At 36.9% G+C, this 16,441-nt stretch overlaps 1 protein-coding gene across 5 annotated transcripts in view; it reads left to right on the forward strand.

The window, feature by feature from the left end:
• Positions 1-16,441, forward strand: part of RNF157 (ring finger protein 157) — a 159,261-nt gene that overhangs the window by 106,592 nt on the left and 36,228 nt on the right. For all 5 annotated transcript variants that reach the window (XM_074224507.1, XM_074224506.1, XM_074224508.1 and 2 more), the window contains exon 3: positions 16,088-16,176. In XM_074224507.1, coding sequence (XP_074080608.1) covers positions 16,088-16,176 — 89 coding nt within the window. The remainder of the gene's footprint in view (positions 1-16,087; positions 16,177-16,441) is intronic.

Below are 16,441 nucleotides of genomic sequence, written 5' to 3' on the forward strand. Positions count from 1 at the left end.
TTTTAATATTAATAGCTTGGAAATTGGAAATGCTAGTCACATGCCACAGAATTTTGCTTTATATCATTTTGTTCTGTGAAATTAATAGCTGGGCAGAGTTTCAATTTTTTTTTCATGATTCATTTAAAAGAACAAAATCCCCGTATAGTTAATGATTTATTAAACAGTTTCTTCTTAAGTTCTAAGTATATCTGCAACCTGATTTTTTTTAATGTGACCTTCTTCACATTTGATTACTTCATGAGCTCAGTGCCCTGGAATCTAAACTATGGCAGTTTTCTCACTCATGAGAGGTGAGAGCCATAGTTCAGCAGAAAGCTAGAATTCAGAGCCTTTTTTTTTTTTGAAAGAGTGGGGTGGTGGGGCTCAGATTTTGCTTCCAGAGTATGTGAAAGAAATTGCTCTGAGAGACAGGTCATAATTTAAAATTGCATTTATTATGAACTAGAAAATAAACAAACAAGGAGCACATATATGCGTGTGTGTATATATATATATATATATATGAGTCAAAAAAGAGAAATATATATGAAACCATGAATTTGTCATATTTTTAAAGTATATCTATTCACAAACACATATATACATGTATATAAAAACTATCAATATTGCTTTGCTTCTCTGTTCCTTTCTAATGAACTTCCTTCTGCTCTCTGCTGTTTTTAAATATTTCATTGACATCCTTTTCTTCTCTTTTTTTTTTGCATCTTTACCACAACCTCTCAAAAAACTCTTTCTTATTGTAAATAAACATAATAAATCAAAACAAATGGGTAGTATTGGTCATTTCTAAAAATGTCTCAGCATTTATATAGTTCATCACTTTTTCATTAAGTGGTGGGAGGAATGCTTCATCATCATTCTTCTGGAATTGTTAATCAGCATTCTTTTTCAAAGTTATTTCCCTTGACAGTGCTGTAGTTAATTATATAAATAGCTATCCTAGTTCTTCTACTTACTTTGCTATGCATCATTCATACGGATCTTTCCAGGTTTTTCTGAAATTTTTCCTGTCATTTCTTGTGACACAGTAATATTCTGTTATATTCATATACCATAATTTTTTCAGCCATTACTCAGTTGAAGGACAGTCCCTTAGTTTCAAGTGCTGCTATGAATATTTTTATACATATAAGTATTTTCCCTCTACCTTTGATCTCTTTAGAGCATATGCACATTTTAGGGATTTTTTTTTTTTAGGTTTTTGCAAGGCAATGGGGTTAAGTGGCTTTTCCAAGGCCACACATCTAGGTAAGTATTAAGTATCTGAGGTCGAATTTGAAATCAGGTACTCCTGACTCCAGGAGTATCCGCTATCCACTGTACCACCTAGCCACCCCATTGTGCAAAGGGATTTTTTTTTTAAATGTAATTCCAAATTGCTGTCCAGACTGGATAGAACAATTCATAGTTGCATTAGTGTTCCTGTCTTCCCACAGCCTTTCCAACAGTTGTCATTTTCCTTTTTTGTCATCTTTGTCACTCTATAGGTGTGAGGTAGAACTTGAGAGTGGTTTTAATATGCATTTTTCTTGTTAGCAATTTAAGGCACATTTTTTTTCATATGATTATTGATAGCATTGATTTCTAACCCCCATTTAAGGAGAGTTCCTTGACTATCTCTTCATTTCTCACCAGTCTGCCCCTCCCCAAGATTCTCAATCAGGCCTGCTCAGAATCTGTTCCCTCCCTTCCTTTTAGGTGTTGTCTTCCCCCCCCCCCTTAGAATGTCAACTCTAAGAATGGGGTCGATTTTTGTACTCCCAGCGCTTAACACATAATATTACTTAATAAATGTTTGTTGACTGACAGACATGAACTGGATGATCCTGGGCAAATCACTTAACTTCATTCTGCCTCAGTTTCTTCATATGCAAAATGAGGAGTTTGGACTCAGTGGATCTAAAGTCTCTTTCAGTTCTAAATCTGAGATACTCTGAACCTCTCTAGCTCTTGTTTGATGAAAAACTCTTCCTTTATTCATAGGAAACCACTCATAATTAATTCTGGATAGTTTAGAAGTGAAGTTGGCTACTATGATTTCAGTGACTTAAAATGAAGCATGCCTCCCATCTCTTGTAAAAAGAATTATGGACTCAAGATGTGGAATAAGATGTGCATATTGGGGCAGAGCCAATGTGGGAATTTGTTTTGCTTGATTAGGCACATTTTTTTTATAAAAGCAATGTTTTTTCTTCCCTAATGGTAGGTGGTGGGTATAGGAAGGGGATAGCCAAAAAAAAAGGATAAGAAAAGAGGATCATTGAGGCACATACATACATATATGCATAGATACAGATGTTAATTTTTGTATTTGTGCTTATATATGAGACACATACTAGTTGTGTGACACTAGACAAGTCACTTAACCCTGTTTGCCTCAGTTCTTTATCTGTAAAAGAAGCAGAAGGAAATGACAAACCACTCCAGTATCTTTGTCAAGAAAACTTCAAATGGGGTCACAGAGAGTCAGATGTGACCAAAAAAAGACTGAACAACAACAGCAACAAATTTTATTTACACACCTTATATGTATTTGTATTTATGAGTGTGTATTTAATGTAGAGAAGAGAATAGAAGAATGGCCAGAAAAAAAGCTCAGACAAGCTTTATAAGTTAATAGACTGAACATCTTCTCTATTTTAAGAGAAAGCAAGCTACACATAATAGGGATACACAGTTTCATGTATAGTCCTCTTCTTCATGTAGTAGATGTACATTCTGTTTGGTGTTCCATAATTCAAAAGAAAAAAATAATTTAAATGAAGAAAAAGGAAAGTTGGAAAGCTCCTTTTGTTGTTGTTTGTCCTTCATTTTTGAAGAGGAATAATGACATCACCAGTGATGTTTGACTTGCAAGTAAATTGGATTTAAGTGAGTCAGAGTTTCGGAAAAGTTATCAAACTCACTGTCTCTTCCAGAGTCATTGAAGTCCAATGTCAGGATAAAATTCAAAACAACTGGCTGTGGCTTCAGTGGGATACAGAAAAACCACTTTCATGTTTAGAATCTTAATTTGATATCTATATTAAATTTTTAGTTTTGCAAAGAATAGGGAATGTTGGTATGCTTTTAGACTCTGGATCTTCTTGTTGCCTTCTTGGCATTTCTTGAATCCTGATAAAATCACATCCAACTTAAGGTGACAAATCTTCACCTCAGTGACATCAGTCCAAACTAAAGTGCTTTCTTAAAAAAAAGATAGATTGGATACTTAATGGTATGTATCTAACATGATAATTGGTATTTGCAAGGATGAACCTTCCCTTCACATCCAGATAGCAGGAATCCCAAAATAGCACAAAAGTAGGGCCTTGTTTCTAGACTAAAAATAATAATTCTCATGACCAGATAAAGCAGCAAGTCTAAATTCTTGAATGTGTAATTTGTCTGAAAGGGACCAATTTTTGTAGCCTTGTTTATGATTTATTCACTAAATAATTCTCATGACCAGATAAAGCCATCAAGTTTAAATTCTAGAATGTGCAATTTGAAAAAGAGCAATTTTTGTAGCCTTGTTTATGATTTATTCACTTGCTGGAGGAAAAAAGTTACTATTTCTTAATGAAAAAGCACTAATATTTATTTAATTTTCTTCAGAAGTATCTGGTATTGGACATGACCTATGATCCAATAGTTTTATTTTAGGAGATATAGATTTTGAAAATATAGTGTTTTCTATGTTGACTATTCTTAAACCTACCTATCCCACCCCAGTCTCTTTGCTGAGTGCCAACCTTGCATTTCCAAGTGCCTTTCAGATAACTTGAACTGAATGTCCAGTGGACATCTTAAATTTAACATATCCAAAAAGAAACTCATATTTTTATGCTCCCTAAACCTCCCTGAACACTACTCTTTCCTATTACTGAAGAAGCAACATCATCCTCCCAGTCCTTCAGGCCTGAAACCCAGGGAATAATCCTGAACTTCTATCTCTCCCTGTCCATTTCCAAATTGTTGCAAAAGCCTGTTGATTTTACATTTGCAATATCTCTTTGAATACACATCCTTCTCTCCTCTGATTCTCCCACCACCCCCCACTCAGCCACAAAAATGGTTTTCCTAAAGCTCATCTCTGGTCATATCATATCCACACTTAACAAACTCCAGGGGTCTTCAGGAACAAATACAAAATGCTCTGTTGGGGATTCCAAACCCTTCCTATCTTTCCCATTTCTCACTTTCCTTTTGTTACTCTCTGACACATCTTCTTCAATCCAGTGATACTGGCCTCCTGGATGTTGCCTTGAACAAGACATTCCATCCTGTTACCCAGGCCTGTACCCAACTAAAATCCAGCTTTCTATAAGGAAGCCTTCCTTGGGTTAGTTCCTATTGAGCCTGTTTTTAGGCTACTTTGTATAGATTTGTTTGCATGTTTACCCCTTTAGATTGTGAGCTTCTTGAGGGCAGGGATTGTCTTTTGCCTTTTTTTGAACTCCCTTGGGGGGGGGGGGGTAAGGAAACAGTCTAGCATAGTATGAGCATTCTTGAATTGAAGACGTAAAATCAGGTGGGCTCTGTTGAAAATCTGAGTAGTATATAACTACTGTATATATGGAAAATTTTGTTCTTCAATAATTAAGCATTTATTAAGCACCTTTTATATACCAGGCACTCTAGAGATAGAGACATAAATGAGAGTCCTTACTCTCAAAAAGCTTACATTCTTTCCAGTAAGCAGCATGTACTTATATAAGTATGCTTATAAAATAAATTTTTAAAAATGGAGGGGGGCAACTAGGTGGCCCAGTGGATAGAGCACCAGCCCTGGAGTTAGGGGACCTGAGTTTAAATCCGGCCTCAGACACTTAATATTTACCTCGCTGTGTGGCCTTGGGCAAGCCACTTAACCCCATTGCCTTGCTAAAAAAAAAAAAATCAAAACAAAAGATAATGGAGGGGAAATGGACCATTATATAATAATTCTGAGAAGTGGGTACTGGTATTGGCCTCATTTTACAGTTGGAGAACAAAGGCAGACAGCAATTAAATGACTTGCCCTGGGTCATACAGCTAAGTAAGTCTGTGAGGCAGAATTTGAACTCCATGTTCCTCACCCTTGGTCTACTGCTCCATGAACTACAGTGCCACCTAGCTGCCAAGTGGCAAAACAAGCAGAAAAAAACAGGTTTTTTGGTACACATCTTTACAAACTGACAGTGTTATGTGAGAGAGAATGCAGGAAGAATAATAGCCAACATCTATAGGATGCTTTAAGACTGACAGAGCTCTTCTCATAACTTATCTCATTTGAACCTCACAACAATAGATCCTGTGGGTATTATTCCTATTTTACATAGCAGGGAAATGAGGCCTAGAAAATGAAAGGATTTGTCTGTGGTCACCCAGCCAGGAAGGAGCCAGCTTAGGGGTTCTCATTCTAGCCTGGAATAGCCACTGACCAGAGCATGATGCGCTTTCTCCTGTGACCAGACTGAGTACAAGCACCTTGAAACTCACTGTCTCTACTCATTGAGACACATAGACTTTTTTTAAAATAACTAGAGATGTTTTCAGGTGCTCTAATTCTTACAGTTAGATAAGCTTGATAAAGGAAATAGAATGATATCCTTGCCATCAGGAGAACCTGCTTCCCAACTAGCTATGTGAGTATTTGGGCACTCTAGAAATAGGAAGATAGAGAAGTATCCTTTCTAAACCTTTCACTAAGAGGTTACAACATTTGACCTTGGTCACTTCTTTGGTTACAGCTGAGTATATCAATCTGCATTAGTGGCGTGAGTTTCCACACTGGGATTTCCCTACACTGACTGAATCACAAGTTGGTTTTGTTGTTTTTTTCTAAAGTCTCTTATGAAGATTAGGTTTCATGTTTCAATGGAAACAGTACTTTTGTATTCAAGGTTATCTCAAGACACTATCACAGTACATTCCTTCTAGCTTTGATCACAGGTAAAAGAGAATGTCATATTTTCTTTTTTTTTTTTAAGTCATGTTATTTTGTCTGCCTTTGTATTGTCAGTCTTTCTTGTCTCCTTTGGAGGTCTGAAATATCCTTGCCTGCTTCACTCACCCATGGGGAGGATTGTATAGGAAATCAATGGAAAAGGGCTTCAGTGTTGTTCCATGGAGATAATGGAGGCTCTGGTATACAATAAGCATGATCTAGGTTGTCTAAAGACTGCAGCTGGTTAAATAAGCAAATCTGTATTCATTTCATAGCAGCCAGGCAGAGAATAGCTCTTCTCCCCTGATACTGATCTGAGAAAACGTTTTGAAGCATCAACAATCTAAAAATATCCACTCTTAGGCCCCTGGTTGCATTGCACTTCTGAGAATGGAAAAAGAGAAAAAAGAATCTGGGGTTTTATTCAGGCATCAGAATGAACCAAAAATTAAATGTAAAATAAATGACAAATTTAGGTAGTACTGTAAATGCTAGTCTTTGCATAACCCTAAATATTGGTTTCTACAGCAACAGTGAATTGGTTCATTGGTACAAATAATATGAACCTGTGAAAATAAAATTAAATTTTTTTCTGTTTTAATTGTGCTGTACCAAAAGACTTCATATCCTATAGGTAACAGAAGTTTTTAAAAACATTTTGTGAGCAAAATTGCACGGACATATTTTGCAGTTTTTTCTACCACCTCCCTATCTCTCCCCCCACCCCATCTCCCTTTAAGATAAGTGATTGTTCCAATTTAGAGGTTCAAAAAGATATGAATTTTTTTGAGCATTAATGAGTTATATGTTAATGAATCGTAAGGTTAAGCAGATAAGCCATGGGCAGATGGAAAGATGTGCTGCTTTCCTTATATAATTGTGAAGTAATAGAGATTTTACTTCTTGGTGCCCCATTTTGATACTTTACATCTACGTTTTACAATCAGATTAATGATACTATCTTTAGTTAGATTTAGTATTTTTTTAATTATGTTGGAAAAAAAAGAAAATTAGTCCCTGTAAAAATGCTAATTAACACCATCCAAAGATAGTTTACACTTTTTGTAGGATAGATCTGCAAAGAAAATATGGCCTTTCCTGGGGTACTGAGTTTTAAATATAAGGTATATGCCATAAACTAGAATTAACAAGCAGTATTTATTATCTCCATCTGCGTCTTTTCAGGACTTTAGACTCAGTGTACCCCAGCTCAAACCTCCTACCTTTTATTCCCAAACCTGCTTTTTTTCCAAGCTTATTATTGATAGCATTACTATCTTCTCTTTTACTCAGATTAACCATTTGGTTGCCAAGGCCTATCTCTTTTTCCTCTACAGTGTTGTTCCCACCCAACCATCTTTGCTATTCGCATTGCCATGATTTTAATCCAGGTTTTTTTTTTTTACAAGATAGTGGGGTTAAGTGACTTGCCCAAGGTCATACAGCTAAGTAATTATTAAGAAGCTGGATTTGAACCAGGTCCTCCTGACTCCAAGGCCAGTGCTCTATCACTGCACCACCTAGCTGCCCCAATTCAGCATTTATTTACCCCTTTTCTTGGCTTTTGTAATCCTAACTTGTATTGATATGCTTGGCCTCTGCTTGAACTGACATAATTTTTTTTAAATGAAATTAAAATTTTTAATGAATATAAATCTATTTCTCCCTCCCTTTTTCCTTCAATCCATGGGAACAAGCAGGTAGAGTCGGATAAAAAAAAAATTCCACATTGGCCCTGCCTAAAAAATATGCATCTCATCTGTACCCTAAGTCCATCACCTCTTTTAGGAGGTGTATATAGTATGTTTCATCATGAGTCCTGGAATCATGGTTGGTCATTGTAATGATCAGTGTTTTTAAATCTTTCAGAGTTATTTGTTTTTATAGTGATTTTGCTATTATATAAATTGTTTTCCTGGTTCTGCTCATTTTAAATCAGTTCTTACAAATATTCCCAGACTAATCTGAAACCATATCCTTCACATTTCTTATAATAGTATTTTATTCTATTCATCTATCATAGTTTGTTCAGTTTTCTTCCATCTAATTGTTACCTCCTTACTTTCCAGTTCTTTACCACTCCCCAAAAACCTTTACTAATAATTTTATACCATGTAATATTAATATCTAGACCCTGAAATGTTGGGTAGACCTAATTGAAGGACTATGGGAAGTCATAGATAGGTGTGGAATAGGACAAAATGTGGGTGAATTATTGTCTGAACCACAGTACCATAACCTTTATTGATAAAAATTACCAACTCCTGGTGCAAGAGACTGACTGGCTCTTTCCTTAGTCTACCCCAAGGCCTATGTAAGTGTTACTATGTAAGAAAGCTGGTGCCTCTACCCCTGGGGGGGGGGGGCTGAAGGTTAGGACTAATTAGGTCTATTCTGTACTGGATAAGCTGGGCAGTTCACAACTCTCCTTTAGCGTCCACCAGTTTTAATTTGAGTGTTTCTGGAAGGGTTTCTGACATAATAATCTCCCCTTCATGTCTACCATTGAGGCCTTAAAATTCCACTAATAAGGATTAATTTTTGAGTAAACCTTACTCTCTGTTCTTCATGTGTGATTTATGTGCCACATAACAGTGATAGATGTACACAATGTCCTCAGGTTTTGTTAGAGGGTACCCCTTTGTAGCTAATACACGTGTATGGAGATAGAATTGAAAAATTGCTCTCTTTTCCACCTTTTAAATTATCCTGGTCTTTATTCACATTAGATAATAGGATTAAGGCTAGAAGAATAGAGACTCATATCAAATTCCATGGAGTACTAATTGCTGTATAAGCCAATAAAAAAAACTAGAAACTTCTTCCTTCCTTCATGGTTGAAGGGGCCAAGGATTGTGTCCCTTGTTGTAGTGTTTGCAGAGTTGTTAGAAAACCAGAGTTCTTCATCTCCTTTTAGGGGAGAAGGGAAGGGAATAGGTAGAAATTCGAGATGGTGAATGAGGAAAAGCTGCTGCTTCTTTTTGGAGGCCTACTTTTTTTGGGGGGAGGGGCTATTCAGTGACTTCCATGATTCTTCCTGCCTTTCCCAAAGAAACTAGAATGAGATAATGCACTGGTCTCCTTGTTTCTTCTCTATCCTGCTCCATCTCTTGACCAGGTATTTATTTATTTGATTCCTTCCTTCCTTCCTTCCTTCCTTTCTTGCTGAAATATTTATTTATAATATAAAAACTTACTCCCCCAATAGATGGGAGATATAATTTCCACTTTGTACCAACTAGGCTCTAGAGGGAGGTGAGAAGGAGGAAAAGGATTAGATTCATAGCTTAGATTACAGTTCTAATTCCAAGTCTAAAATTCCCCCTTGAATTCACATCCCAGGCTCTCCAGATTCTCAGGGATTCCAAGTCAGACTGCCTGGCTGCACCCATTCCTGTTGCAGTTCTCACTCCAAGATCATCATCATGGTTTGAACTTTTGTTCCTGTGGTGATCACATGCAGGACCTGAAACAGAAGAGGATAAGCAATATAGAATGGAAACAGATACCCTAGGCCCATTCCTTAAAAGCTGAGATAAAAGAGGAAGATCAGAGGAAGAAAATACTTCCTTCCACTCACTAATTCAGTTCATGCTGTATATGAATTGTGGTCTTCACCTTCTGGTCACAGGATATAATAATAGCTCCCAAAAAACAATTGGGCATTTTCGCTGACTGTCCCCTATGCCTGGGGTGTTCTCTCTCCTCCTTTCTTCCTCCTGGATTCCCTCATCTTTAAGTTTCAGCTAAGGGGGACAGCTAGGTGACACAGTGGACAGAGCACCAGCCCTGGAGTTAGGAGGACCTGAGTTCAAATGAAACCTTAGACATGTAATAATTACCTAGCTGTGTGACCTTGGGCAAATCATTTAACCCCATTGCCTTAAATTAAAAAATTTTTTTTAAAATTTCAGCTAAAGTCTCACCTTTTTCAAGAAGTCTTTTTCTAATCCCCCTTAATGCTAGTGTCTTCCCTCTGTGATTATCTTCAATTTATCAATTTATATATCTATCTTGTTTATACATAGTTGTTTGTATGTTGCCTCATTGTTCAACTCTGGGCTCCTAGAGGGTAGGGACTGTTTTTTTCTTTTTCTTTTTTTCCCCTCCTTTGTTTATTTTTTCCAATTATACACAAAGATAGTTTTCAATATTCATCTTTTTTGCAAGCTTTTGAGTTCTGCATTTTTCTACCTCCTCCCTTCCCTCCCTCCTCCTCATGGCAGTGAACAATCTAATATAGGTAGTACATGTACAGTCATATTTAACGTATTTCCATATTAGGCATGTTGTGAAAGAAGAATAAGAACTAAGGGGGAAAATTTTTGATCATGAAAGAGAAAGAAACAAAATTAAAAAAAAGTTTTAAAAATGATAGTATGCTTTGCTCTGCATTCAGACTCCATAGTTTTTTCCCTCTGGATGTAGATGGCATTTTTCCATAACAAGTCTCACAGGATTGACCTTGATCACTGAATAACTGAGAGGAACTGCACCCATCACAGTTGATTACCTCATAATGTTGTTGTTAAAGAGTACAATATTCTCTTGGTTCTACACACTTCACTCAGCATCAGTTCTTGTAAGTCTTTCCAGGTTTCTCTAAGATCTGTCGACTTATTTTTTTTTAGGTTTTTGCAAGGCAAATGGGGTTAAGTGACTTGCTCAAGGCCACACAGCTAGGTAATTATTAAGTGTCTGAGACCGGATTTGAACCCAGGTACTCCTGACTTCAGGGCCAGTGCTTTATTCACTACGCCACCTAGCCTTCCCAACTTATTAATTTCTTAAAGAAACACTGACTGAAAATTTTTTCCTAGCTTTCTACATTCCTTCTAATCTTGGTTACATTGTTTTTATTTGTGCAAAAACCTTTTCTTTCCTTTTATTCTGTCTTTACCTTTGTACTTTTTTATCTCCTTTCCCCTTATACCTCCTCACCAATGTTTTGCTCATGACAGATGTCTTCCTCACACTGCAGGGACTCTTTTGTTTGTTTGTTTTCTGTGCAGATAATTCTCTGATTTGTTTGTCCATTCCTTACTTCCCTACAGTGCTCCAGTTCTCACATCTCTAACTGCCTGTTTGATATCTTCAACTGTGTATCTTATACTCAGCATGTCAAAAACTGAACTCAGTTTCTTCCCCTCTCCCCTGAACCCTCCCCTTTTCCTAACTTCTCATTTCTGTCAAAGGTACCAGTCCTCTCAGGCTTGCCACCTAGGTTCCATCTTTGCCTCCTCACTGTCCTCCTTTCCTCCCCTTTTTTCCTGTCCGTTGCCCAGTCTTGCATTTCTAACTTTGAAGCTCCTCTTGTATATGTATCTCCTTTTCTCCTGAGCCATATCATTTCACTCATGGACCATTGCACTTGACTACTGGTTGGTTTCCCAGACTCAAGGATCTCTCTTCACTCCGATCTACTTTCCACTGAGTTTCGATCTGACTGTCATCCTCTTTTTCAATAAGCTCCAGTGAAACCCTGTTACCTTTAATTTCAAATATAAAACCCTCTCTTTAAAGTTTTATAACCCAACCCTCTTCCACCTTTGTAGTCTTCTTTCACATTACTACAACTCATATACTTCTCAATCCAGTGACACTGAAATTCTTTCTATTTCTCAAACATCTCTTGACTTCAAACATTTTCCCTGGAGTTCTCCCATGCCTGGAACTATCTCCCTCTTTTCTACCTTTTGACTTTCCCATCTTCCTTCCACTTTCAACTAATGTCTCACTTTTTGCAGGAGGCCTTTGTAAACTCCTTAATAAGAGTGCCTTCCCTCTGTTGTTTATCTCTAGTTTATCTTGTAATACATCTTGTTTTTTTATGTAGTTGTTTTTATGTTGACTCCCCTATTAGATTGGGAGCTCTATGAAAGCAGGCACTGTTTTTGTCTTGCTGTTTGCCTTTATTTATATCCTTGGTACTTAGAACACCCAGTAAAGTGGTTGATAAATACTTCTTGACTCAATTTTACTTTGGATGCTTTTAAGTCCCTATATAAATGTGAGTTGCCATTATGATAATAATGATAAAGTACAGAATTGCCTTCATACTTTTGGGCACTAGATGGCGCTCACGAGTCAGTCAAAATGGGTTTCCACTGACTAAGAAATAGACTGGCTTGGGCCTACATGAATGCAGTTGCCCCTGGGATCCAGCCTGGGCTTTTTGCCAGCATAGACACTGCACTATGGCCCCGGGAGAGACCTGTACTGAAACATGCTGTTGATCAGATGCCAAGTTCTCGGCTATAACCCTGGCTTCCCTTTCGAAGTAGAATGAAGAGATCCCATTTGTTCTTTGAAAATAAAACAGTGAAGATAACCTGGGAGATCTAGAAACATCTATCCATATTTGAGCCTCCTTGGCAGGGTTTGTGCTACAAGTAGCAGCACATCAGTTCTCCTTGCCTGTACTAGCAATTGTTCTCTTGATATATCAGTGCCCCTCCTCCAAGGACTAGAAGCATATTTGTTTCTTCTTGTCAGTTCGTAGATCCCAGTGGTTAAGAACAGAGAAGCTAAGTGGATGTGTTCGATGACTTCAGTCAGCTATTCTACAGTTCTTGGGTCCTCCTACCCAAATATATGGAGGGAGAAAGAAAGATTTTACTGGGTGCCATTGTAAGAACACTTGTAGCTGAAGTTGGATGTGGTTAGTTGAATCAGATTAGTTCTGGAACCTTCTATCTAGTTTTATAGATGAATGTGGTCCATAGCCATTCAATCATAGGGATGCCCAGTACCTTCAGATACTTCAGAAAATGAACCAAGTTTTCCTCTGGTGATTTAAGTCATGCAGCCAGTTGAACGCTCTGTCCTCCTATCTACTGTTTCTTAGAACACCACCTGTGATCAGAACCCCCTGTAAAATCTTTGCAGCGATCTGGAGGTTTTTGGTTTATTTTCTCTGAAAGAGCAGAAGGGTTTTGGCAAAGACCTTAGGCTAGCAGTGACTCAAATTTCACTAAGCCAATAGGGCTACCTTTGACATCTTCCCCTGCTCATAGGTCTATAAAATGGGATTGATTAGAATGACCTGAGCATCTCTCAAAAATGAAGGCAATGACCCAAAAGTTTTGATCCACAGAACACTGAGCAAACCTGATTTCATCTATTTTACTCAATAGTCTTCTCATAATTCCTGCCTTTATTATGAAAAATTAACCGAACTCCAAAAGCTGTGTATAATTTGTTCTTTGCAACTTTCTTATAGCATATTAATCTCCAGTCATATACATAAGAACTAGATAGTAGGCATCCTATAAATCTACAGACAGCTGAGTGTGAGAAATTATAAAACCTTTAAAAATATAAAGTCTTATAAAAGGCTTATCCCTCTCCTTTCTTGGCTTCTTTGGACTCATCTGTAGATATTTCCATATTTTGTGATGGAACAAGAGAAGACGAATGATTTACCTTGTTTTCTTAAAACATTTATGCTAGCACCAGAGTTTATGTTTTAACTCAGCACCCCTCACTTCCTTACTCTGTATACTTAGAATTGGTGAAATCATTATATGTAAAATATAAGAATGAAAACAGGAAAATTTATAAATGTGGGTTGAGGAAACACATTTTTAAAATTTTGACTCTAGAGAGGGAATGACTATATAGCATTCCCTCTGGGCTATCTCCACAGAAGAGGGCTAACCTCTATGAAAGTAGCTCCTCCTAAAACTATAGTTCATAAACCCCCACCAGTGTGTTTCTAGTTAACAGTCAGCCACGAGACATTTTCTGTGTCTTACTGTTTGTATGTCTACTCTGTCAATAGAAGGCAGAATCATTTTTAGGAACAGGACAGCATAGTATAGAGCTGGCATCAGAAAGCTAGCCCTGATAGTCTAGAATTGAACTCGAGGAGCCTAGCCTGGGCAGAGAGGCTACACCTAGGGTGGCCCTGGGTGAGAACTTAATGAGAGAGAGAGAGGACATTGGGCCCCTGACAATGGTCCCAAAGGGGCAGTGCCATATGCCTAAGCTATATATGTCTTACCTCTATGTCTGCTTGAACACCACTTTAATCCCTTGTGCTCACTGTTCCTATAGATGCTGTCTCCAGAAAAATGAGGGAAATGTTTTATAACTGCTGTTCTTTAACTAGCCAATCTTGGTGAATGCCTTTACTAAGAGCTTTCTCTTGAGTCTACAGCTGGCTGCATTCTCTGCTCCTAATTGTCCGGCTTCTAAAATCTGCTCCCTCCTCCTAGGGACAGAGTAGACAATGAATGAAGAAAAGTTCAGTTCAGTTCATTTTTCTGTCTTGGATAGTTCCATCTCTAGTCTAAAGATCTTTGTCAAGGAGAACATTTGAAAAAAGTGGACAAGTTCAGTGAGAAGCAATAGGACATTCAAGTAATATTAATATGATTAATTGAATGTGGAGAAGTAAAGAGAATATTTGCCTCTGTCAAGAAATTTTATTCAACATTAATCACCTAGGCAAAGTATCTGTTATACTCGGGACACTGTGCTAAGCATTGAGAAAGATATATAAGTATATATAAATCAAGATCCCTGCTTTTAGGGGTTTAAAATCTAGTAATCTCCTTTATAGTCATTTAAGGACAAGATCTTGCTCCTCTCCCACCCCACCCCCAAAATGATGACAGACGGGATCAGGGAATTTTATGTAGATTCTCAGTTAAAAATCTATTTTTATTTTGTTTTGGGACCTAGAATGAAAAAATTATCTCTCCTTCTCTCTGAAAGTATATTTAAGTTTTACAGAATTCTTCTAGTAGAAATTATGTATCATATTTATACTTGAGAGGCCTTGTCAGTGACTTATCACTTTGGATCTTATCCTGAAAATGGAAAAAGAAAGCTGACTTGGGGTAGGGGAAGGATTTTTAAATTCTTTCCTTTTTTTAAACCTTTATCCTTCTATAAAAACTCAGGGAGCAATTGCATATAAATATTTATTTTATAGCATACTTCCAATTAAGTTGTGTTAAAATGGAAATTTGGAATGTGAATGAAAATCACCCTCTACTGCCCTCCTCAAAAAAGTTTTAATAGAAAAGTTACTCTTGCAACTTCAATGTATTATGTTTTTAGTATAGTATTATGTTTTGCCTGCTTAGTTGTGTTTTGCTTAAGCTAATATTATCATTGTTTTGAATTCTCTGAGGATATTGTTATTATGATTTATTGTTAGAACATTGGGAATTTGGGAAGATTATTTCTTTTAGAGGTTATTACTGGGAATTTAGATTTACAATTAAAAGACTATTATATAACCCACAAAGTTCAAAATCCAAGATAATTGAAAGTTGATTATCAGGGCATACATTAGGGTTTTCTCATGAAATAAAATAGATCCAAAAAATTTTTACAGAATTTTATTAGATTTTAATACACTATAGTTTACCTCTCTACCTAGAAGGAGTAAAAGATGGATAAAAGCATGTGGTTTTGGAAGGAGTATGGTCTAATAAACTTAAGGATACTACTCAATACATGCAAGGATGTGAATACTGGCATGCTTTTGTGTTTGATTTTAAATAAATTTATCATTTTTGCTTCCCATTTTCCTTTCTTGTTTTTCCCTACTATTCAGGTTTCCAACCTCAGAAAATAGATAAGAATTAGTGAAGGGAGATGATGAATATCACTGGAAACCTTGCTTGCTCCAAAAATAGCTACTTGTTCACATTTTTTAAGAACATAGCTTTTTTTCTTTTTCTCTCTTTCCCTCTTTCTTTCTTTCTTTCTTTCTTTCTTTTCTTTCTTTTTGGTGAGGCAATGGGTTTAAGTGACTTGTCCAAGGTCACACAACTAGTAAGTAAGTATCAAGTGTCTGAGGACGCCTAGCTGCTCTTTATAGGTTTTTTAAAAAATGGTCAGTTGAGGCCAAAATCTTTATTTCACAATTGAAAGCCTCAGCTTTGTATACGTGAACCCATTCCCTTCATTTGTAGTTCTTAAATTCCTGAGGCACTAGGTGGTATCTCTGAAGGAAAAGAAATGCATGTCTGGCTCTCTGGCATCCAAGGCCAGATTGAAAAGCCTTTTCCAATTAACCTAGCCATAGTGTTTCAATGAAGCAAGTGGAAATTCAGGTGACTATTGTGATTAATTCTCAGAATTTTGAAATAATGCACAATGGCCCAGATATGCTTTGTAATCAAACCTTTCTCTCTTGTTTTGTCTTCATTCCAGTTTCCTTATGCAGCCCCACCTCCCCAAGAACCTGTGAAGACACTGAGAAGCCTAATCAACATCCGCAAAGATACTCTAAGGCTAGTAAAGTAAGTTTTAAAATAACATGGTAGAGTTGGAAATCTGAGTCATGAAATGGAGGCTGAGGGTTCACACAAAAAATTTAGAAAGATGCTGTTGTCCAGTATCTTGTCTCCAGTATGGACAGCAGCCATTTAGTATACCTTTGGAGCTAAGATTTTCAGTATTTTGTTTTTATAAAGAACTTCACAAGGATTTATCAATAAATTAATATCCCGTTTTACAGGTGAGAAAACTGAGTTAGACAGCTTGTTCAGGGAATCTCACAGAGAG

Source organism: Macrotis lagotis, chromosome 2 (genome assembly GCF_037893015.1).
Source record: "Macrotis lagotis isolate mMagLag1 chromosome 2, bilby.v1.9.chrom.fasta, whole genome shotgun sequence".
NCBI lineage: Eukaryota > Metazoa > Chordata > Mammalia > Peramelemorphia > Peramelidae > Macrotis > Macrotis lagotis.